The sequence below is a fragment of the Elephantulus edwardii genome, unplaced genomic scaffold, assembly GCF_000299155.1.
Source record: "Elephantulus edwardii isolate Elephantulus edwardi_28Jun2011 unplaced genomic scaffold, EleEdw1.0 scaffold00125, whole genome shotgun sequence".
Classification (NCBI taxonomy): domain Eukaryota; kingdom Metazoa; phylum Chordata; class Mammalia; order Macroscelidea; family Macroscelididae; genus Elephantulus; species Elephantulus edwardii.
In genome coordinates, this window is record NW_006399875.1 from 6,259,225 (window position 1) to 6,282,227 (window position 23,003).

The 23,003-nt window shown below is 49.3% G+C and overlaps 1 protein-coding gene across 1 annotated transcript in view; it reads left to right on the top strand.

The window, feature by feature from the left end:
- The window catches only part of SLC6A3 (solute carrier family 6 (neurotransmitter transporter), member 3), an 86,924-nt gene extending 64,531 nt beyond the window's left edge, over nucleotides 1-22,393 (top strand). Inside the window, exons 8-14 of the mRNA XM_006893164.1 lie at nucleotides 774-886; nucleotides 3,178-3,306; nucleotides 4,805-4,904; nucleotides 8,867-8,967; nucleotides 16,783-16,950; nucleotides 18,948-19,019; nucleotides 22,358-22,393. Coding sequence (XP_006893226.1) covers nucleotides 774-886; nucleotides 3,178-3,306; nucleotides 4,805-4,904; nucleotides 8,867-8,967; nucleotides 16,783-16,950; nucleotides 18,948-19,019; nucleotides 22,358-22,381 — 707 coding nt within the window. The 3' untranslated portion in view covers nucleotides 22,382-22,393. The remainder of the gene's footprint in view (nucleotides 1-773; nucleotides 887-3,177; nucleotides 3,307-4,804; nucleotides 4,905-8,866; nucleotides 8,968-16,782; nucleotides 16,951-18,947; nucleotides 19,020-22,357) is intronic.
- The last annotated feature ends 610 nt before the right edge of the window (nucleotides 22,394-23,003 follow it).

Below are 23,003 nucleotides of genomic sequence, written 5' to 3' on the forward strand. Positions count from 1 at the left end.
GACTTTCCCATGGCAATGCGCCTTTTCATTTCCCGGCTGCTGGTGCCAAGACTGTTGACTACAGAGCCAAGCAGACTAAAGCTGTGTACAATCTCAATCTCTTCACCATCCATCCTGATGTTGCCAATTGGTCCAGTGGTGAGAATCTTTGTCTTCTTGACATTGAGCCTCAGTTCATATTGTAGGCTGCAGTTTTTGTTTTCAGAGGCCTGCTATTTCAGTCTTCCTAGTCTGTCTTAATGTGAAGGTTCAGATTTAGAGAAGTATCAGACAGACCAGCATGTTAAATCTCCTGGTTGTAGACCTATTTATTTCCAAAGCTACTCTTGATACTTGCCCCTCGCTCGTCCGTCCCCCCACCCCCACTGCCCTCTAGCCCATTGTGGACATGAGCGATTTAGAGGAATAAGGATTTGGGGTTGTGAAGCCTTTCACTTAGGGTTTCTGTTCTCCAGACCTGGGCCAGGTGACTGTCAAATCCACTGGAGGGGCGACAGGGGTCGCTCAAGGAGAGAGATGCCGCCCTGTCCTGTTGGAGGCCTTGGGGAGGGCTGCCGTCAGAGGGTTGGGGCCAGAGAGTGGGATGGGGCTGGATGAGCTGGGGCAGTGGAGTGGGGTGGGATTCAGGGTGAGCTGGCGGCCGGAGACCAGCGGGAGCAGTAGGGTGGGGCTGTGGTTAGGGCGAGGTGGTGCTGGAGGAGTGAGGGGGGACTCTGGTTCCAGGTGGGGCTGAGGGACCAGCAGCAGCAGCAGTGAGTGGGCTCTGATTTCAGGTCCCGGCCTGATCTTCATCATCTACCCCGAGGCCATCGCCACCCTGCCGCTGTCCTCGGCCTGGGCCGTCGTGTTCTTCATCATGCTGCTCACCCTCGGCATCGACAGTGCTGTGAGTACTGGCCGCGTGGTCAGAGCAGGCCCCTGACGCTCCTGGGCTGTCCCCAAGCTTCCCAGCACTGTCACCTCCCTATCGGCCAAGAGCCCTTGGTGGGAGTAGAACAAGTGCCATGATTACCTGGACACCCCTTTCCCGAGGCTGGGAAAACTGGGTCCACCTGTACCTTCCATCTTCTACCCCGGGGCGCTGAGGGTCCTCTACACTGAGGCCCTACAGAGGCTAGAGAAGGGTCCCAGCAGCAAGACTCCGAACAAGAGTGGTGGGATCTCAGGTCAGAGAAGGTTGAGCGCCTGCCCTGCCTGCTTCCCGGAGCCCCCCGAGTTTCCCCCTGAAGAACAGATGTGTCCTGAGAGCATTGGCTGTATGTGGACACCTCAGAATTGACTCCGCAGACCGGAAGCAGCAGGCTGGCCCTCGCTCAGCGCTGCATCTGCCTGCAGAAGCTTCTCAGCTCCTTCTTCCCGTCACTGCCCAAGACCAGCAGCTGAGAACGTGGTGTCGCACCCCCTCAGCTGTAGGCTCACTGGTGATCCCCTTCACCCCCATGCAGTTGGCTGTGGGCCCCCAGTGCTCCCCACCCCATGCCGTCTGCTGGCTCAGGTGCGCTCAGGCTTGCTACCTGGAAAGTGCATCACGAAGCTCTTTCCCTCTGATCGCTGGACGATTCCCAGATGTTTGCTGGGAAACCTCCCCGAGTGTGTCCTCGCTGGCTGCCCTCTACTTTCAGCTCCTGCCCACAGTCCAGCTCAGGCTGTGGCCCACTGGGTGTCCATGGCCTCTGATTTCCACATCTCTGTCTCCACATCAGATGTGCCTCTGAGCAGCCCATCTAGTGGGACAGAGCTCCCTGCCTGGGGAAGGCACATCTCAGGACCTCTGCTAAGTGGGGCAGCTCACTGGGCAGAGCAGGGCAGGAAAGAACATTCTGTAGGTGGATGTGAGGTTCCACTGAGCCAACTATGACGCCTAATGACCCTCTGAACGAGAGAGCTGAGCCTTGCTCTGTACATCCCACACCATCATCCCAAAGCCATTTGGAGGTTGGCCCTGCCTTTGTCTCCAGGGTCATCTTTGGCACACAGAAAACCCCAACAAGGCCAGCTGTTTGACACCCTGCAATTTTACAGTTCCTGTTCTGGTCAATGGGGAGTGTATGAATGAGTGTTGTTGTTGTCAAGTGCTATCAAGTTGAGTACAACCTATGGTGACCCTAGGAACAGCAGATCTGAACCCTGTCCTGTCCTGTGCCATCCTGACACTTCCTGACACACATGAGCCCATTGCTACAGTCACTATGTCAATCCGTCTCGTTGAGGGTCTTTGTCTCTTTCTCTGACACCCCATCTTTATTAGCATCATATCTTGTTTTCCAAGGACTTGGACCCTCCTGACAACATTCTCAAAGTGCATGAGACAAAATTTCACCATCCCTGCCTCTAAGGGGCACTCTGGTTACCCTTCCTCCAAGACACTGTAATGTCCCGTGGGGTATTCAGAACTCTGCACCAACACCACAATTCAAAAGCTTTAATTATTTTCAGTCTTCCTTATTGACTGGCCAACTTCCCAATGCTTAGGAAGCAAATGAAAGTATCATGGCTTGGGGCAAGCTCTGGTGGCCTAGTGGTAAGAAGCTGCACTACAATCCCAGAGGTGAACGGTTTGAATCCACCAGATGCTCTGCTGGAGAAGGAGGGACAATCTCCTCCTGTACCAGTCAGATCTGATTTGATGGTACACACACACACACACACACACACACGAAAATAATAACATTTTAAAGTATCATGGCTTGGGTCATGCACACCTTAGTCCTTAAGCTGACATCTTTACTCTTTAACACTTTAAAGAAGTCTTTGACAGCCTATTTTCCTCCTTAAGTACAACATATCTTTTGATTTCTTGACTGCTATTAAAGGAAGATATCCATGTTTGTAGGATATAGCCAACAACAATGCCAAGTTCATGTTTATGGGCATCATATTTTAGTTAGCAAACTCTGGCAGAGCTGCCGTCTGTAACCTTCTGGACCATAGCAGGAGTGGGCTGTGTTTTAGCCATGGAGCTTTTGCTCCATGAGCTCTTTTGAAGAAACAGTGCAAATTCTCATCAATAGAAAGGACACCCAGCCAGGTCCCCTCTCTCATGTGACAATAGGGCATGTCCCTGATTCTAGTCTATCCCTCAGCCCCGAACCCAAGGAATCCCAAGGATACACGGCCTGGGGCACAGTGCAGGGCCACCCCCTCACCCCACCCCTCTCTGCTCTGTGTGCATTGCAGATGGGCGGGATGGAGTCCGTCATCACGGGGCTCATTGACGAGTTCCAGCTACTGCACCGGCACCGGGAGCTCTTCACCCTCTTCATCGTCCTGGCCACCTTCCTCCTCTCCCTCTTCTGCGTCACCAACGTACGTACATCGCCAGCAGTCCTGTGTGTGTGTGTGTGTGTGTGTGTGTGTGTGTGTGTGTGTGTGCTGCAGAGGGGAGCTTGATGAAGTTACAGAGGCTTCATCAGTGCTTGGCCCTAGGCTGATCTTAGTCAGTCAATCAAAACCACAGTATTTCTGCAGAGCTGCACCTCCTTTTAAAAGCCTGTGGATTATTAGTGGGTAAGGAACTGTACTGCCAATCCAAAGGCTGGTGGTTCAAATCTCTGCAGGAAAAAGATGGACAATCTCCTCCCGTGTGATTTACAGCCTCTAAAAACCTGCTGGAGGGTCACCTATGAGCTTATTTCAACACCACGGCAATAAGTCGGGTTGAGTTGACCATGATGGTTAGAGTGTGCACTGAGAATGCGTCTGAGTTACTTTAGCACCTGGACAGCTCCTTTAGAAATTCTCTTTGTGGGAGCCTCCTTGTTATTGGATTGGTGGTGCTGGAGAGCAAAGCTAGAGAAAGCTCTGTTGGCCGTCTACAAGTAGATTCACTCAGCTCAAGTCCACCTGTGGCTTCTTAAGAGAAAGAAGGGCAGTCGCGTCCTGTGAGTTCACAGCCTCTCTGGAAACCCACTTGGAGGCTCAGCTATGAGTTGGCTCTGACTTAAAAGCAATGAGTTTTTTAATATGGGGGTGGGGGGAAGAGTTGTAGCAGTATGGGTTGGGGTGGCTGGAGTCACCTCCCTTCACAAAGGAGGCAAAGTAAAGTGTGGCATTTGATTGGCTCCTTCTCTGACCACATTGGGATGCCCAGGATAGGAGTATGGAGGTGGTTTCATTCTTGCATGACAGAGATATTATTTCTTCCTTTTTGTTGTTTTTTAATTTATTTTTTAATTTATCTTTTTCCACTAGTGTATTTTCAAAATTCTAATCAAATTTGAACAAATTCTTTCAATTTCCCTCACCCCCCACCCATCAAATTGTACAACCCAATGATTAATCCCCCCCTTCCCCCTGCACATCCACATCCCTCTGCTTCCAGCCTCTCCCACCCCTCCTGGATCCTTATACTCATTCTACAATAACGGTCTTATATAATATTTATCTTTATGGGACTGAGTTAGTTCACTCAGTATAATGCTCTCCAGTCCCTCCCAAGTTAGGTAATAATTTACAAAGTTATTGCTCCTGCGTGCTGCATGGTATTCCATTGTGTGAATGAATCATAATTTCTCAATCCATTCGTTTGTGGTTGGACATTAGGGCTGTTTCCATGTTCTTGCGATGGTGAATAATGCTGCTGTGAACATTGGTGTACAAATCTCAGTTTGTGCCTCAGTTCTCATATTCTAACAGAGAGATTCTTAAGAAGCAGCAACGAGTTGAATGTTAGTGATGTAGGTAGATATAAAACTGACACTATATGCACTGATGCGGGTGAAGTTTATCTTGTAAAAGCATCCCCTTAGGGGCAAGGATGCGGCTGTGCGGGCATCAAGTTCAGAAGACGCTCCTTCTCTTCCAGGGTGGCATCTACGTCTTCACACTGCTGGATCACTTTGCAGCCGGCACGTCCATCCTCTTTGGGGTTCTCATTGAAGCCATTGGGGTGGCCTGGTTCTACGGTAAGGACAGAGCCTGGGCTTGGGGCTGGAGCCCACACAAGGGGGGACCCCGAACTTTATTGTTCTTATTGCCAAGCGAGCTGGCATCTCACGTTGCATTCTTACTGGCAAAGCTGCCTTGTCAAGTGATGCATTTTAGTTTCAGGAAGTTTACCCTGTGGCTGCTCCAGGATCGCCAGCGAGGAAAGGCTTGTGGTTATCTGGTTCCATTGAGTCAGTGAAGATACTTTGTCTGGAATCAGATTCCCCCAGTGGGGATATCCTGATTAATTCTTAAGATCGCATAGTTAGTTGAGGCATTGGTGTCCTCAGGACTGCTAGTAGAGGAAGAAGAATGTCTTGGTCTCCATACAGGTCCCACCAGCAGATAGCTGAAAAGCACAGAAATTGATTGACACATCATTTTAGAAGCTAGAAGTCCCACTCAGCATTCTGGCTCTAGTGCTGTCTTTCATAGTCGGGAACCCTGGGAGTTTCTCAGCATTTCTGGATATTTCCTGTCATTTCTTAGAGTCTTGACATTCCTTAGAATTCCTTGCCTTTTCTCCATGCCCCTTGGCATCGCCTGGATTTCTTTGTCATTGCTTGGTGTTTCTTGAGGTCTACCCTCCCCCTGTGTGTTTCTCTCTGTCTCTCGTGCTCTCTTTTATAAGACTATCCTCAGAAGACTTTAGATTTACAATCCACCCTGCTTGCTTGGATCAACAATCAATGCCCTTGGCACCAGCATTCAGGAGATCAGGAGACATATTACTTTAGACAAGTCTGTTGTCAAGGACTGTTGTTGTTCTTCAAAATACTTAAGAGCAATGAGGTTAGTCTGAAGACTAAGGTGTGCCTGATTCAGACCATGGTCATTTCAATCACTTGCTGTGTTTTTGAGAGCTGGACAGTGAATAAAGATGATAGAAAAATTGATGCCTTTGAGCTTGGTGTTGGAGGAGAGTACTAAATATCGCAGGGACTGCCAAAAATATTAAGAGATATGTGTTAGAAAGAGTACAGCCAGAGTGTTCCTTAGAGGCAAGGACGGTGAAGCTTCATCTCTCATGCTTTGGGCATGTTGCTAAGAGATGCTGAGAGGCTGTTCCTTAGAGAGGGACATCATGCTTGGAAAAGTTGAGGGTCAGCAAAAGACAAGACCTTTTCTGAGACAGATTGACACAGTGACCGCAACAATGAACTCAAGTGTGTCAGAGGTGATGAAGATGGCACAGGACAGGACAGGGCTCTGATCTGTTGCTCATAGGGTCATTATGAGTCATGCTCGATTCAGTGGCACCTACCAACAGCAACTATGTATGACCTACTTACATCACAAAAGGAAACCTCTCTTCCCGAACAGGATCACGTTCACAAGAGCAGAGGTTAAGACTGCTACACAGCGTTGTTTGGGCTCCAGTTCCATCTATAATTAAGAGTTTCCAGGGTCTGCCAACTAGAAGGCTGTGCCGACCAGGGTTGAGATTCTCGTTTGTGAGAGAAACAGCTGAGAATCGCCGCTCCTGCTGAGAATCATGAAATAAATGCTGCTTGCTTTAAATGAGTGGCAGGTCTTCCCAAAGAGGGGTCTCTTTGTGCTTGAGGCCATCAGGAATGAAAGAGCAAACCATGTGACGGCTGGTGTATCCTTCCTGCTGCCTGGGCTCCCCCAGTCCTGCTCCTCATTCCTACACTGACTGTGACCTTGAGGATCCAGGGATCAATCTTAGTCAGGACGCTGCTGACCCAGGGCTGTCCATCGCTGGGCATGCTGACCTCTCTCTCCCAGGACAATGAGTGCCTGGCCTGTAGCGGGCTGGTAGGATAAAACAAATGTCCTCCCAGACAGCTGTCCTGAGGGGTGGTCACACCTCTCCTCTCCCTCTCTCTGTTTCCTCTTCTGTTAAATGGATGCATGCTGCAACTTCACCCTTCCTTGCCAGGTCTGTATGTTGTTGTCAGGTACCATTGAGTCAACTAAGAACTAAGATTTGAGCCCTGCCTGTCCTGTCCTATGCCACCCTCACATATCCCTCACATGTCACCATCCCTCACATAGCTGAACCCTTTGCTGTAGTCATTATGTCAGTGTATCTCAGTGAGGGTCTTCCTCTCTTTTGCCGCCGCTGTACCCTCCCAAGCACAATGCCCCTCTCCAAGAAACAGCCTCTCCCAGCAGCATGCCACAACTCAAAGGCAGCACTCTTACTTCCGCCATCCTTTTTCACTGTACAGCTCTCAGATGCATAGCGGGTGACTGAAAAGACTTGGATCGGGCAAGTCTTTGAGCTGACATCATTGCTCTTTAGTACTTTGGAGAGGTCCCTCACAGCAGACTTTCTGGTGCAATACATCTTTATACTTCCTGACTGCTAGTACCGATGGTGTTGATTGTGGATCCAAGCAAGGTGAAATCACATAGTTTCATCCTTCTTTCTGTCTATCATGATGTTGCCTATTGGCCCAGCGGACAGCTCTGTAGGACACAGAAAAGTGTTTTCCAAACCTATAATCATTATGGAAGCAGGATGCTACAGCTTTTACCCACAGAATGGCATATAGAGTTGAACTGCAAACCTATCCGCAGTCAAACACTTTCTCCATTGTACCCCCAAGGCTCCCTGTCAGGTTTTAAATGCATGAGGCAGTCCTCCAGGATAGAAACCATACCTTCCATACTTTGATCACTGCTGTTTGCTTTGGTGGAAGAAGAGAACTCATTTACGACATTGCTGGAAATAGCTTTTCTTTTTTTTTTCTTTTTTCTTTCTCCTCCCCACTCCCTGCTGGTTACCTGGGTGAAAGTCAATCTAGGAGTGAGTTTAGCCCCAGATTCAAAAGGCATCTCAAAGGCTAGGGTCCAAGGGGTCACAACAGTCTCTGTGGGACCAGCAAGCCCTGTCATGTTCGTGATTTTGCATTTTGATCCACATTTATCCCCCGCTTTTTTTGAGGACCTCCTATAGATAGGAGGGGCCAGTCCTGGGGAAAGGCCATCGTGTTGAGAAAGAAGGAGGGTCAGCCAATGAGAGACAGGCCCTCAGAGGGGGGCGGGATGACACGGTGAGAGACAGGCCCTCAGAGGGGTGGGTTGACACAGTGACCTCACAGTGGGCGTGAGATCGTGAGGGAGAGCCAGGACAGGGCGCCGCTTGGGTCTGCGGTGTGGGAGCCCAGGACAGGGCAGGGCTCCGGTCTGCGGTGTGGGAGCCCAGGACAGGGAGCCGCTTGGGTCTGCGGTGTGGGAGCCCAGGACACGGCAGGGCTCCGGTCTGCAGTGTGGGACCCCAGGACAGGGCAGGGCTCCGGTCTGCAGTGTGGGAGCCCAGGACAGGGCAGGGCTCCGGTCTGCGGTGTGGGACCCCAGGACAGGGCAGGGCTCCGGTCTGCAGTGTGGGAGCCCAGGACAGGGCATCGCTTGGGTCTGCGGTGTGGGAGCCCAGGACAGGGCAGGGCTCCGGTCTGCGGTGTGGGAGGGCCAAGACAGGGCGCCGCTTGGGTCTGCAGTGTGGCAGGGCCAGGACAGGGCAGGACTCGAGTCTGTGGTGAACAGCGTCGCTGTGAGTTGTAGTGGGCTTGAGACACCAATCACAACAATCATAGAAAGAGCTTTACTTAACAAATGAGGATCCAGGACACGGGGTCTGTGGAGGTGACACAGCATGATGGGTGGACAAGGGGCACTGCTGGGAAGGCTCGGCCGTTGCTCTCAGATGAATAGGGCTTTTTTGGTGATCATTAGTAATAAGGAGGGCACCGTGCTAGGCACAGCTTCCAACATGGGACTCCCACAAAAAAACTCTACAGGATGGGCAGGTATCTGGAGAAACTGGAGTGGTTCTGATGCCCAGGAGAACGCTGTGAGCTTAGGGTTCTTTGGGGCTAGACCCCACGGGGCAGGATCCCACAGGTGTGTGGTACAAGTGGGCAACGTGGCCCCCCTAACTTTGCCATCCACGTCTGCCCCTGTTTCTCCCCAGGCGTCGGGCAGTTCAGTGACGACATCAAGCAGATGATTGGACGGCGACCTGGCCTGTACTGGCGTCTGTGCTGGAAGTTCGTCAGCCCCTGCTTCCTCCTGGTAAGGGACCAAGGGTGAGCGCCTGGCCCTGGTCCTCCACCGCCCTGTGCCCTCTGCCCTGGTGCAGCTGCAGCTGAACGTGGTTATCAGATGAAGAGACTGTGCCCAAGGTCTGGAAGGGGTGCTGCATGCTGCTTTTAGATGAAGCACAAAGCTGGGAACTGAGGGGTGTCTCTGGCGCCTGCACCCCTGGTGTCCTCTGAAGGATTTCCTCTGCCTTTCTTTCTATCACTTGTTGTCTGATGGCCCCATGTGTGTCAGAGCACAACTGGTCTCCTTACAGTCTCAAGGGATGAGTTTCCCCAACTAGTTGGCCAAGCCTTTCCTCTGAGGCACCTCTGGGTGGGTTCACACCACCAACCTTTCAGTCAGCAGCAAACGCATTATTACTGGAACCAGAGGAAAATGTCCATGTGAATCTCAGAGGGCCTTCCAGACCTACTTAAGGCTCATGTGAGTGTCCCCTTTATCGGGGGAGTCACCAAGGATGATACCATTAGGACAGAGATGGAGTTGAGAATGTCCCAAGGGAAAACGACAGGTGCAAGAGGCTCCAAGGACAGGACTGGGGCTTAGGTTAAGCCATGAGGCTGCCCCCAGGTGACCTTCCTCACCGCACCCTTGGTGATGGAGAGAACTTCTCCGCAGGATGTCCCTGGGGGAAATGTGACCAGGGTACTCCTCAGAGAGAAGGATGGGAAACGTCGTCTCACGTGGTCGTCTCACATGTTGTCATACGTGGTCATCTCACGTGTCATCTCAAGTGGTCGTCTCTCGTGTTGTCTCACATGTCACACGTGGTCGTCTCACGTGTCGTCACACGTGGTTGTCTCACGTGTCATCTCACATGTCACACGTGGTCGTCTCATGTGTCATCTCATGTGTCATCTCATGTGGTCATCTCACATGCTCTGGGCACATTGTCAGGAGGGATCAGTGGTTGGTAAAGAAGACATCATGCTGGGAAGGGGTCAGAGAAAGAGCAGGACCCTCAACAAGACAGACTGACACAGTGACTGTGACCAGTGGGCTTGAGCAAAGCAGAGCGTGTATGAAGATGACACAGGCGAGGGCAAGGGTCGGAGCTGTTGTTCATTGGGTTGCTGTGAGTTGTAGTGAACCCAGTGGGCCCTAACAACAATAACAACAACAACAACAACAACAACAACAACTGTCTTTATGCAGGCTGATCACCACGTCTTTTTTTTTTTCCTTTGGAACTCTGAGTGAGTTTGAACTGTTAACCTTTTGGTTAGCAGGCAGACACTTTAACCAGTATGCTACCAGGGCTCCTGATAGGGCGAGTACATTCCGTAGCTGTCTGCCTTTCATTGTCTGGGCCAGGAGTTAGTATGCTACTTTGGGCCACACACACAACCTGCTGTTTGCTTTTATCAATAAAGCTTTATTGGAGCAGCGCCGCACCCATTCATTTGTGTATCCTCTGGGGCTGCTTCCCCCCCACACACAGCAGAGCCATAGTTGTGACTGAGACTGGATGACTCACAAAGCCCAAGTGCCTGGTGCAGTCTGGACAGATAGCCATGGCCAGATATCCTGGCCAGCTGACCTCAGCCTCGTGATCTTAACGCAGGTGGCCTCAGCTAGGTGAACTTAGACGGGTGATCTTTTACAGGTAAAATCAAGACAGGTGGATTGAAACAGCTGACCTCCAGGTGTAGGCAGAGAGCCCCATGACCTAGTCACAGAGATAAGGGTCTCCCTGACCACTGGCCTTCCTCCTGCCCTGGCCAGCCTGAGGGGCATGCCTATAACAGGGCTTATGGTTCAGGCCAGACACCCCCCACCCCAATCCGGACCAGCCCAAGGCTTCACCCCAAGGACCAGCATAGGGTCCACATGTGGGAACACTCCCAACCCCATCTACATGCAGTGGCTGGGATAGCCCAGTAGGTGGGGGGCTTGAGGGGTCCTGAGCACCTGTGTTCTCAGTGGGGTCCCCGGGTGGTGCAAGAGTTAATGTGCTCACTTGCAACTGACAGCTTGGTGGTCTCGGCCCACCCAGAGATGCCTTAGAATAAACACCTGGAAATTCACTTCCAAAAAGTCCAGCCATTGTGTCCATCCATCTGTCCGTCTGTGTGTGCTGCAGCTCACAGTTCTCCTAAGATTGTTACCGGTTTGCATACAAATGACTCATGTACATTGTGTTTCATTCACGTACATTTTGTTTTATACAGCCTTTCATTCACATTGTGTTTCATACATGCAAATACATTTCTTTTGTATCATTAATTACTATTGATCCATGCCTATTATTTTTCCTCTCTTCAAGTCGCTGTTGAATCTTTCCAGTTCCTTCACCCCACCATCACCTAACTATCAACTAACCTCGACTATCTCAGTGATGTCCCTTCTTCCCTCTTTTGCATATCTTCCCCCTTTCGCTTTCCACTTTTGAACATTCGTACACATCAATTATCCTTCTATTTTTACAATCATGATCTTACAGAGTATCTGTCCTTATGAGACTGAGTTCGGTCAGTCAACCAAGGCTCTCTAGACTCACTTGTGTTATAGAGCATATTACTAAGTCATTGTCCCATCATGTGAACATACCCCAATTTCTCTCAAGCCATTTGTTTGTTAATGGACATTTGAGTTGTTTCCATTTTCTTGCTATTATGAATAACACTGCTATAGGCATGCATGTCTTTGTTCATGGCTTAGTTCTCATTTCCTTGGGGTATGTTCCCAGTAGTGGAATAGCTTGTTATATGGGATTTCTGTGTTCAGCTTTTTAAGGAAATGCTAAATTGCCTTCCAGAGTGTTTATATCATTTTATAATTCCACTATCAGTGCATAGGAGTTCCAGTCACTGCATTCTTTCCATTTATTTATTACTTGCTGTCCTGTTAAACTTTGTCACTGCTACTGGGGTGAGATGGTATCTCATTGTTGTTTTGATTTGCATCTCTCTGATTGCCAGTGATTTGGAGAATTTCTTCATTGTCTGTTGGCCACCCGAATGTCTTCCTCTGTGAAAAGTCTTTCCATGTCTTTTGCCCATTTTGTAATTGGGTTATCAGTCTTTTTTCTTGTGAAGGCCTGGTAGTGTTCTGTAAACTTTTATTATGAGATCCTTGTCTGAGATGTCATTGCCAAATGTTTTTGTGGGGTTTTTTTCCCAGTCTGTAGGCTTTGTTTTCACCATATAGGAAAAAGGTTTTTATACACAAGGCACTTGATTTTCAGATGGTCCCTTTTAAAAAAAAATATTGAATCCTAGTTGTGCATTTCTAACTATATGTGTAGCTCTCATTTCTTGGGGATATTTGCAGTGATGAGATTGCTGGATCAAATAATGTTTGTAGTCCCAATTTTCTAGAAGCACCAAGCTGCTTTCCTCATTGGCTGTATGATCTTACAGTCCCACCCACTGTGTATGAGAGCTCCAATCCATGCTCCTACAGCACTATTTATAACAGCAAACTGTTGGAAACAACTCATGTCTACTAACTAAAAAATGCATTTGTAACAGCAAACTGTTGGAAACAACTCATGTCTACTAACTAAAAAATGCATTTGTGGGAGAGGACGGGCAGGAAGGAAAATGTGCAACAATGAATGAAGAGAATTCCACGTTCTTGATAAACTTTCATTAAAATCTCAATAAAAGTGCAACAATGAATGAATGAAAACCCAAAATCTCTGTAAATGTTCATTAAAACTAATAAAATGTAATAATAATTTAAAAAAACTCAATAGAGAGGGTTAAACCAGGCTACTCCTTGGAGGCAAGGATTCTGGGGCTTCGCCTGACATACTTTGGACATGTTGTAAGGAGAGACAGGTCTTTAGAGAGGGACATCATGCTGGGTAGAGTAGAGGGACAGCGCAGAAGGGGAAGACCCTCTGTGAGGTGGATTGATTCAGTGACTGGGGTAATCGGAATGGGTGTGTCAGAGGCAATGAGATTGGCACGGGATAGAGCACGGTTTAGGGCTGTTGTACATAGGGTCACTATGAGTCGCAAACGACTCTACAGCACACAACAACAACAACAACAACAAATATAAAATGAAATAAATATTGCCACATTAAAAATTCATTTGTGAAATACTACACAGAATGGATAAACCTAGAATAAATTATGCTGAACGACAAAAGAATAATTACGACATAAAGGCCACCAATGTGAAAAGTCAAGGGACAGTTTACACATAGATAGAATCAATCTTGGAAGAATAACAGAAAAGCGAATGATAAAGAGGGGGGGAGAACCCACAGAAAACAACCTGACATTGGAGACTATGCCGCTGTTGTTATGTGCTGTCAAGTTGGAACCAACTCATATCACACAGGAGGAAATTGCCAAATTTCTCCTACAAGGCACCTTGTGGGTTCAAACCGAGTGCCTTTGCGTTAGCACAGCAACTCTTTACCCACTAGGCCACCTGAGCTCCCTACTGGAGATCAGATGAGCTACAATTCTATCATGAGTCAGAATGAGTTTGACAGAAACTGATTTCCTTTTGTTTACATTCATAACAGGCGCCTGGGTTTGGGACAGATGACACTGAAATAACATGGGCGAACGTACGGGGTCCTGGTAGAGGAATCTCCACAGCGTTGTTCTTGACAGTGAGGTACATCCGTGCACGCGATGGCGCCCGAGTCCATCAGCTGTGCCTCTCTGGGGGCCACTTGGCACGGTGCCTGCCGAGGGCACTCTTGCATTTTCATCCCCGTGGTTGCTGCTGTGTGCTGTTGAGTCGATGCTAACTCCAGGCATCCCTGCCAGAGGGAGCGGAACTGCTCCCTAGCTTTTCAGGCCACAGGCCTCACTGGAGTGGATTTCTAGGTCTTTACCCCCTGAGAGAGAAAGTATGAGTGGTTTGAACCGCCAATCTTCGGGTTAGCAGCCAAACACTCAACCTCTGTGCTACCAGAGCCCCTTTCCACAACATTGAGTGGTCCTTAGGGACAACACAAGTTATACTCCGAAGGTCAGCAAAAGAGGAAACCACTCCCAGTGTGTCCCGTCTTGTGTCTTCATCTGATTGAGCCGCCCTTTTCTTAATGATCCCACCCTAATTTTAAAGTGAGCTGTTTTGCACGCTCCCCTGTTAGCAGGTCCCCCCTTTTAACATAGTCCTTTGCTCCAGGAAATTGAAATGCTCCCATGCATTCCAAGATTTAGACAAATTCTTTGAACTGTAGTCAGAAAGCATACTTTCTAAGATTTTAGGTAAAACTCACCAACTGTGCTAAACAGAGCTTCATTCTATCGTCATTCTGAGCCAGCCTGATAGAAACTGGAGAGTGATGCTGGTTTCTGTTATGCTTACCTTAGAACCTGTTTTATGTCAAGTTATAGTAATTGTGACCCAAAAAAAGAGAAGAATTTCTATATGGTCTGATGTGTAAGTTATTAAATAGTTGCTTGTTGTTTGACACATGTTAACTTTTGATTGTCTGGAGAATGGTACAAGACAGTACTTTTCTATCATTCCATCAGCAAATGCATCATACATCCTTTCCAAAAGTTACATGATTGCTGTTACTGTTGTTTTGTGAGCCATTGAACCAGCTGACCCTCCAAGAGTTGTCCTTCTGGCAGTCCTTGGTCCACTCAATGTTTTTCACCAACACTGCAATGCACAGGCACCAGCTCTTCCTTCTTCAGTCTTTTTAATTCATTGTACAATTTATGCGTGTGTGTGAGGTTTAGAAATATTAGAGGTGGGATCACATGCACCTGATTTCTCCAAGTGACAGCTTGGCTTTTTAACACTCCAAAGACGCTATTGCAGCAGACTTGTTCCATACAATGCAATTCTTTGATTTCTTGACTTCCGCTTCCATGATTGTTGCTTGTGGATCCAAGTAAAATTAAATCCTTGACAAGGTTGATACTTCCTCCTCTGTGACATTCACCGGTCCAGTTATGAGAATTTTTGTTTTCTTTATGTTGAGGTGAAAACTGTCGCCTTTGAACTTTACCACTAAATGCTTCAGATACTCTTGAAGAGTGTCTCACTGTCATCAAGTCCATTCCAAGGCTGTAAATTGCACAAGAGGAGATTGCCTGTCTTTCTCCTGCTGAACTAAGTGACTGGTAGATTTGAACCACCTTTGGGTTGGAAACAACTCTTATGCACTATCCCAGGAGAGCACCCTTTGAATAGAGTTATCTTTAGACACTCTCAAGTCAACTAATTCATGATGTTGTTACGTGCTATCCAGGCATAGACAACTCATAGTGACCCTATGAATGAAAGACTTGAACGCTGGTATAACTTTCATCGTTTCTCCACGTTCACAGAGTTTCTAGAGGCAAGCTGTTTCAGAAGTGGATGCCACTCCTGCTTTCAAGCTTGTCATTTTTTGGATTATTCAGCCAGTCTGCACCTTGCCCTTTCCTGAGCCATCCTCATGTTCTTTGATATGTTGAGCTCATTGTTAATGTCACCACATCGGTCCGTCTTGTTGAGGGTCTTTCTCTGACCCTCCACTTTCCCCAGCAGGATGTCTTTTTCTGAGGGTTGGCCCCTCATGACAACAAGCCCGAAGAATGTGAGATGAAGTTTCACCATCTTTGCCTCTAAGGAGTACCCTGGTTGCACTTGCTCGAACACACGTGTTTATGATATTGTTTATCCTATTTTATTTATTATATATTATATTGCTTATTTGACAGTTCATGGGATGTTCAGTACTCATCTCCAGCACCACAATTCCAAGACATCAATTCTTCTCTTATCATCTTCACTGTCCAACTTTAAGATACATAGGAACCAATTGAAAAGACCATGGTTTGGGCCAGGTACACCTTAGTCTTTAAACTGACATCCTTGCTCATTAGGACTTTGGAGAGTATCTTGACAAAAGATTTGCCTAATGTATCACATCCTTTGATTTTTTTTTCCACTGCTGCTACTATGGGTGTTGATTGTGGCCTCATCACTCTTCTCCATCTCTCCTGGTATTGCCAGTTGGTCCACTTGTCGTGTTGTTGTTGTGTATCATAGAGTCAGAACCAACCCATAGTCAGGCCTCTGGGTTTCCAGGGGCAGTAATCACACAGGAGCCAATTGCCCATTCTTCTCTCACATCGGTCCAGTAGTAAGAATTATTGTTTTCTTGGTGTTGAGATATAATCCACATTGAAGGTTGGAGTCCTTGACCTTCTACAGCAAGTGTGTCAAGTCCTCCTCACTTTCAGCAATCAATGTTGTCTCACCTGCATAATGCAGGTTGTGGATGATAAAGTTTATGAGAGGAAGCACACCTTGGGAAGACAACGTTTCTAAGAACTTATTTCATATACAGAGCGAAGGTGGCTGGAGCCTAGGCCTCTATAGAAAACAGCTTTCTTACTGGGGGCCACGTCCAAGCTTTCAGGATGCTGATGGGTCGCCAAGCAACCCTGTGATGACAGCCTCTCTGTGACATTGGTAGCTTGGCTGTAGCCTCAATAGGTCAGGTCATCAGAGTGGTGACTTGTAAATAAGCAGATGTCACTGAGTGTGCTGTCAGGCGCTAATCTCACAGAAGGGTCAACAGGTGAAGTTTTGTGAGGACAGAGTTCTCACTCCTCAAACATCCCTTGAAAGGGCCTTCATCCCATGTTGAGCATCTAGCATGAGCACCCGAGGGCTCGCGGGCCAGCTGCTCTCCATGCACACACAGTGAGACTGGTCCACAGGACAGACACTGGTGTTCCTGGGACCCGGCTGGGACGTGGCACTCAAGGAAGCCTGGAGTTGAGTGACCTTCTCCCACGACGTCTTGCCTCCACCTCTACTCTCGAACTCTGCAACGCTGACCTCTGTGTCACTTGCTTTCAGTTTGTGGTCGTGGTGAGCATTGTGACCTTCAGACCCCCACACTACGGAGCCTACATCTTCCCCGACTGGGCCAACGTGTTGGGCTGGGTCATAGCCACATCCTCCATGGCCATGGTGCCCATCTACGCCACCTACAAGTTCTGCAGCCTGCCTGGGTCCTTCCGAGAGGTGGGTAATGGGTGGACGCTCCACGCCCCTGGCCTTTTTCCACTTTGTGAGGTCAGCAAGCATGGTCTGGCTGAGTCCCCACGGCCCACGTTTTCCACTCCTGCCCTGGCCTGAGAGAAGAAGGCTGCTGGGAGGCTGAGATGGAGAAATGAAAGAGACGCTGAGAGGAGAGTCATAAATTGTGTATCTACTTATATGTTTATGTGACTGTGTCCGTTTCTCTGTGTGTGTGTGTGTGTGTGTGTGTGTGTGTGTCTGTGTGTGTGCACGCGCCTGTCCTGTGTCCACGTGCTTGTGTCTGTGTGTCCACGTATGTGCATGCTTTGTAAGTGTATGTTCATGCATGTATGTGTCTGTGCCTGTGTATGTGTGTGTCTGTGATCATGTGTTTGTGCCCACGTCTGTTCTGTGCTCTAGTCTATTACCATGTCTGTCCCTGTGTGTATATGCCCATGCATGTGTGTGTGTTCACATCTGTGTGCACACGTATGTGTACTGGTACAGGGGAAAAGGACAGCCCGTGAAGAGCAATCAGACCACCATTCATGTGCCTTCTGCTAGGGGCTGAACGCACTTGTAGGCTACAGAGAGGAGTCAGTTCTGCTCCCCGTGAGCCTTGAGGGAGCTCTGGGGACTCTGAGAACAGCACATCCCCTGCTGTGTCTCAGTTTTGTCTATGGAGGGTGGTGAAACTGTCTCAAAGGTCCTGCCACTGACCATTGTGGCTCTGTGATCTCTTGGAACGGTGAATGGCCCACTTCTCCTGGCAAGGAACCCACTGGGCTGAGGGTCTGCTGTCGGGGATCCGTCCACACGGCTCTGTGCTCTATGCTTCAGTCTTTCTGGAAATAATTGCCCTCTCCGTGAACTGGTGGACTCTCTCATTGTCCACATGATGATTCTACCAGAGCTGGGTCCAGGATCCAGGACTTGTCAGGAATAATCCTGGTCCCACTCAGACATAGTGGTGGATGTCCCATGCCTGAGTGACCTGAGAAGTCCATTCAGACCAAAGTCAAGGGTGGGCCCTGGGCCTCCAGATCTGGTGTGACCTCAGGAAGGACATCTGGCTTTCCAATGTGGACAGCCTCCCTCTGACCCACCTCCGAGTGTCACAGGGCAGCGCAGAGGGACACGAGGGTGCTGCGCTCTGCACCTCTGGGTCAGACTGGGAGGCAGGGAGGGCTTAGCCAGGGAGCCTGGAGGGTAAGGGTGGTCGCAGTCCAGCTGCTGGGAGAGCCAGTATCCTCCCGTCTCACACAGCCTGGCTCTCATGGTGAGCAGAGCCGTTTCAGAAACAATAACTGAGACCACAGACCCTCAGAACGGGGCAGTGGCTGGAGTCAGTGGAGTCTGTACCCCGCTGGGGAAACGCTGCCCCTCAGAGGACCTGAGAGGAGGACCCCGGGAGTGAGAAGCAGAGGTGCCTCCCCTTCAGTGAACTGGCTGAACTAAGGCCCGTCCTTCACACGTCGGCCGTGGCCAGGGTGGGAGGCCCGCTTCCTGGCTGCTTCTCCAGGTGTTTAATGGGACACAAAACAAGCATCTCTCTGCATCTGTGAGCTTGAAGCATCTGCACCTGGGCTCAGAGATGCTAGAAACGAGCACTCATGCGTGCATGCAGGCTTAGCGCTCACCCTACCTCCTGGAGGACGCACTTCAAGCTGGGCTCGATCAATGCATCTACCACCTTATTCTGGCATTTAAGGAGATCCAACCCCCAAAACCAAGTCGTTTCTAACTCACAGAGACGCTGCAGGACAGTGCCACACACGGTTTCCAAGGCTGTGAGTCTTTAAGGAAGTGGATTTCTTCACCTCTGCCCTGGGAAGCAGCTAGTGAGTTCGAACTGCCAAACTTTTGGTTAGTAGCCAAATGACTTGACCATGGCTCCTAAGGGGCCGTCAACTCGGGCTCTGCCCCCGAGGCAGATGGAGGAGAGCCTGGCTCCCATGATGAGGATCTGTAAGGACTGACAGTCTTGTGTTCTCTTACAGAAACTGGCCTACGCCATCACCCCGGAGAAGGAGCATGAGCTGGTGGACAGCGGGGAAGTCCGCCAGTTCACGGTGAGTGTCCCCCACACCTGGGAGCCCCTTGGCAGGGAATTCAGAGCTACCTGCTCTATGCTTACCTTCAAGCTTGAAAAGAGAATTCTCTGTCCAGAGTGTCTCCCTGACGCACCGCTGCCCAGAACCACGGCCTGGGTGGGCTTTGAGCCACTGTGTGCCTGCTCCTGGCAGGAGGGACAGAAGAGCTTCACATGGGTCTCATGTTGCTCATTCTGAGACACAAAGCAATTTCATCAAACTTTGAATTTTTACAATTTTATTTTATCTTATTATTTTTTTTGTGTACTGTCAAATCGGATCTGATTCATACTGGAGGAGATTACCCCTCCTTTTCCAGCAGAGGATCTGGTGGATTCGAACCATGTACCTCTGGGATTGCAGTGTGCAGCTTCTTGCCACTAGGCCACCAGAGCTCCCTCATTTCATCAGACTTTGGATGAGAGATGTGCTAAGAGATGCATCAGGAGGGCCCACGCGGGTCCTCTTCCTGCTGACTGTGACCCTGTCACTGTGCTTGTCACTGTGCGCCAGGAAACTCCATTTTTAGTACTAATTCAATGATGCCAAGCGTTTACTCTGAACTCTGCTGTTGTTAGTTGTCCCCGAGGCCATTCCAGCACACGGTGACCCTCCGTGAGCAGAACAGAACTGCTCCCCAGGGCTGACAAGGCTTTGGAAGCAGCTCACCAGTCCTTTCCTCTGCAGCGCCGTGACGTGTCTTTGGTGCAAGTCTTAGGAGCTCCAAGTGAGATTCCCTCTCACTTTGCTGCACCTGAGCAGAGTGCTGATGCCCTAGAAAGCTCACCATGTTGGCTTCCTGCTTATTTGAAATCACCTCTCCTTGTGTCTGATGGCCAGTGTCTGGGAAAACCTTTGCTTTGTATATTTCATTCATTGTTTATATAGTTTGGGAGGGTTCATTTTGTCCATGTTACCCTGTCTTGGTTAGAAGTAGCCTCTCTGTCTACGGCGACAGCTCACTCACTCACTGCCGTGGAGCTGGAAGTTGTAGCTGACCAGGTTTCGTGAGGCCGTAAGCATGAAATGATACTGCCCTTCGTTCTTCCCTGGAGCTGCTGGTGGATTCACATTTCCAGAGAACTGCTGCCGCTGGGTCAGCAGCTCAGCTCCATTCAGACCGTGTCGCCAGAGCGCCTCATCCTGCGTGATTCTTTTATAAAGATTATAATCCAGATTAGTTACAGAATACAGTTCAGGACAGCTTCCAAAATACGCTCGCAGGCAGCTCAGCCTTGATCCCCACAGCTTTAAGCCGGTGTTATACAAAGTTCTCAGTTCTGCCAATATTGGCCTCCCAACCCCCCTGTCCACACCAGCCGTCCAACAAAGACTCTTAGTTCCGGTTCTGTCAGTGTCAGTGAGGCGAGCAGCCCCGAGGACAGCTCGTCTCGTGTTAGCGCTCTGCTTCCGTCTTGGCTCCTGCTGCTGGGAGGTAAGCTGGCGCTGCTGCGGGTAAGCCTCGCTGGCATGAGGAGGTTTGATCCTGAAAGGTGTCCTTCCACTGCGTGCCTGCTTCTCCTGTGCTGATGGCGAGAAGCTCTCTCCTGCTGGACGTGCTCAGTTTAAGGGTGAGGCTAGCCAAGCAGTCTTCTGTCGATTGGTGAGACTAGCCGATCCCGTTGTGGACAGGCTAACATGCCCTGTTCGCATATTCCTCCTTATTCACATTCCTAAGTCAAGTTCAGTGGCCAGGAATGCCATGTGGCATCATAAACTCCAATATTAAATAATACTCCACTTTGCATGTACAAGAATGCAGTTATCCACTTCTCATCTAACACCTCTTTTCATCGCATTCTACTTCGTTCATTCAGAGTCACATATCACTTCCTAAAATTACACTGGGTCTGTTTCTTGTACAATAAATATGGTGATAATTTCATACCAAATTGGGTGGGGGGCAATATTTTATAGACGGCTGCCCAAGAGTCTGTTTATTGGATTCTCTTAGGGCCATTGCCTTTCCAATCACTTGCTGTGCATCTGAGAGCTGGACAATGAATAAGGATGACAGAAGAACTCCTCCTCCTCCTCCTCTTCTTCTTTTCTTATCTTCAATCTTCTTCATCTTCTTATCTCTTCTATCTTCTTCTTCTATCTACATTCTTCTTCTTCTACCTTCTTCTTCTTCTATATGTCTTCTTCTATCTTCTTCTATCTATCTTCTTCTTTGGCTAAGACAGAGGGACGCTTCACCGTCAGGATAGTTGGGACTCAGAGCTGGAGTCCATCCTCACAGATCTGAAGTACACTTGTCACTAGGCGGCCTCCCTGGTCAGGCTGGCCTCCAGCCAGACTGGGACCCATCATGGAGTCTTGTATCCCACCTGAGTTCTGCTGTATTGGCCTCACTCTGGTCATTCCAGGTCTCCAATCACACCTGCACTGTCTTAGCTGCTGGCCCTTCCAGGGTTCTCCTAACGAGACAAATAGAGATGCTCTAGCCTGCCATCTGCAGTAACTTCGCTTCTTCTACCCAAGATATGGTTCTGTCAGAAGCAAGCTGCATATTCTGGTGATACAGATATGTGCCTGCAGTCTGTGCAGAATTACTGATGCTGAGAGCCGGGCTGGACCACGGCTGTGTCAGCATAGACAATGATGTCCTGCAAAGAGCCTTAACAGCAGGCCCTGCCTATCCATCAATTCCCGGGCAGTAATGAGGTCCATGGAACCTTCTCATGAGAAGAGTGAACTCCCACCAGGGGGGGTCTGAGGCCCACTCTTGCTCTTCCTCTACGGTCCAGGAAAGCAAGCCATAGTAGGTCCCCTTTTCTGAGTGGGTAATCAAGGACCTCAAGAAAGTGGGGGTGAAAACATCAGTACCAAGTGGGTGTGTGAGATTGGCAGGTACCCTGGCAGTTACTTCCTGGGCCAGCCCACCACCACAGGGCCTCTGATCTCTGTACTCTATCACTTTTCCTTTTCAGATAATAACTTATTTGCATAAATGTAGAGCAGATGTCTGGTCTTGGGTACCACATCCGGAACATGTTTGGTCCCGAGAAGCATCTCCCAGGGGACTAGCCACAGTCCAGGCCACAGATAATCTGCCCTGCCAAAGTGTCTGGACCAAGAAGGGGTGCAGATTATTAATCTTTGTTGTTTGTTGTTGTTGTTGGGTGCCGTCAAGTTGAGTACAACTCACACCCACCCAATGAACAACAGATCTGAACCCTGTCCTATCCTGTACCGTCCGCGTCATCTCTGACACACTTTTAGTCCATGGCTACAGTTAGTGTGTTCATCTAGGACCCCCCTTTTTGTGAGGAGCCCCTCCCTGCACTGCTGAGTAACCCCTGCTTTTCTTTCAGCTTCGCCACTGGCTGATGGTATAGACCGATGGAGCAAGGAGTGTCCACACAGCAAGTCCACAAGGGCAAGGCCATCGCGGAGCACAGCCGAGCGCCCACGGAGGAGCGAGAGAGGAGGGCTTCTTTCACTATTTAATGCTACCTTTCTAGGGGGGATTCTTTTCCCCAATGTTTACACACTGTCTGTGCCAAGGGAGAGGTCCCTCACTGTGTTTGTCGTGTGTTGGTAGAGTAACTTAGTGTAGACCTGTGGGGTGAGGCTCAGCCCCCCAGCCCCTGGCCCACTGGGGCAGAAAACCTCTAGCTCCATGGTCGTTTTGTGCACAGCCGGCTCCCACCCCGCTGTCCCTGATGTCCAGCGACTGTCCTAGGGTCATTAATGCTTCAAGGAAATGGACGGTGGTCACTGCACACACACTGGGCTGAGCAGGAGCTTCTGGGATCCTGTTTACTCAGCTTGGAGGGAAAAAAATCCAAGTGTCACACAGTGTCTACTGATACAAAATCCAGATTTGGAGAAACTGTCCACAGCCTCAGAGTCCTCTCCAAAGACCTAGGTCTGAGCAAACTATAATGTGGTTCCATCTTACACATGGAGACTGTTTGGGCCCATTGGAAGTGGTGATGTGTGATTGGGGTTTTGTTT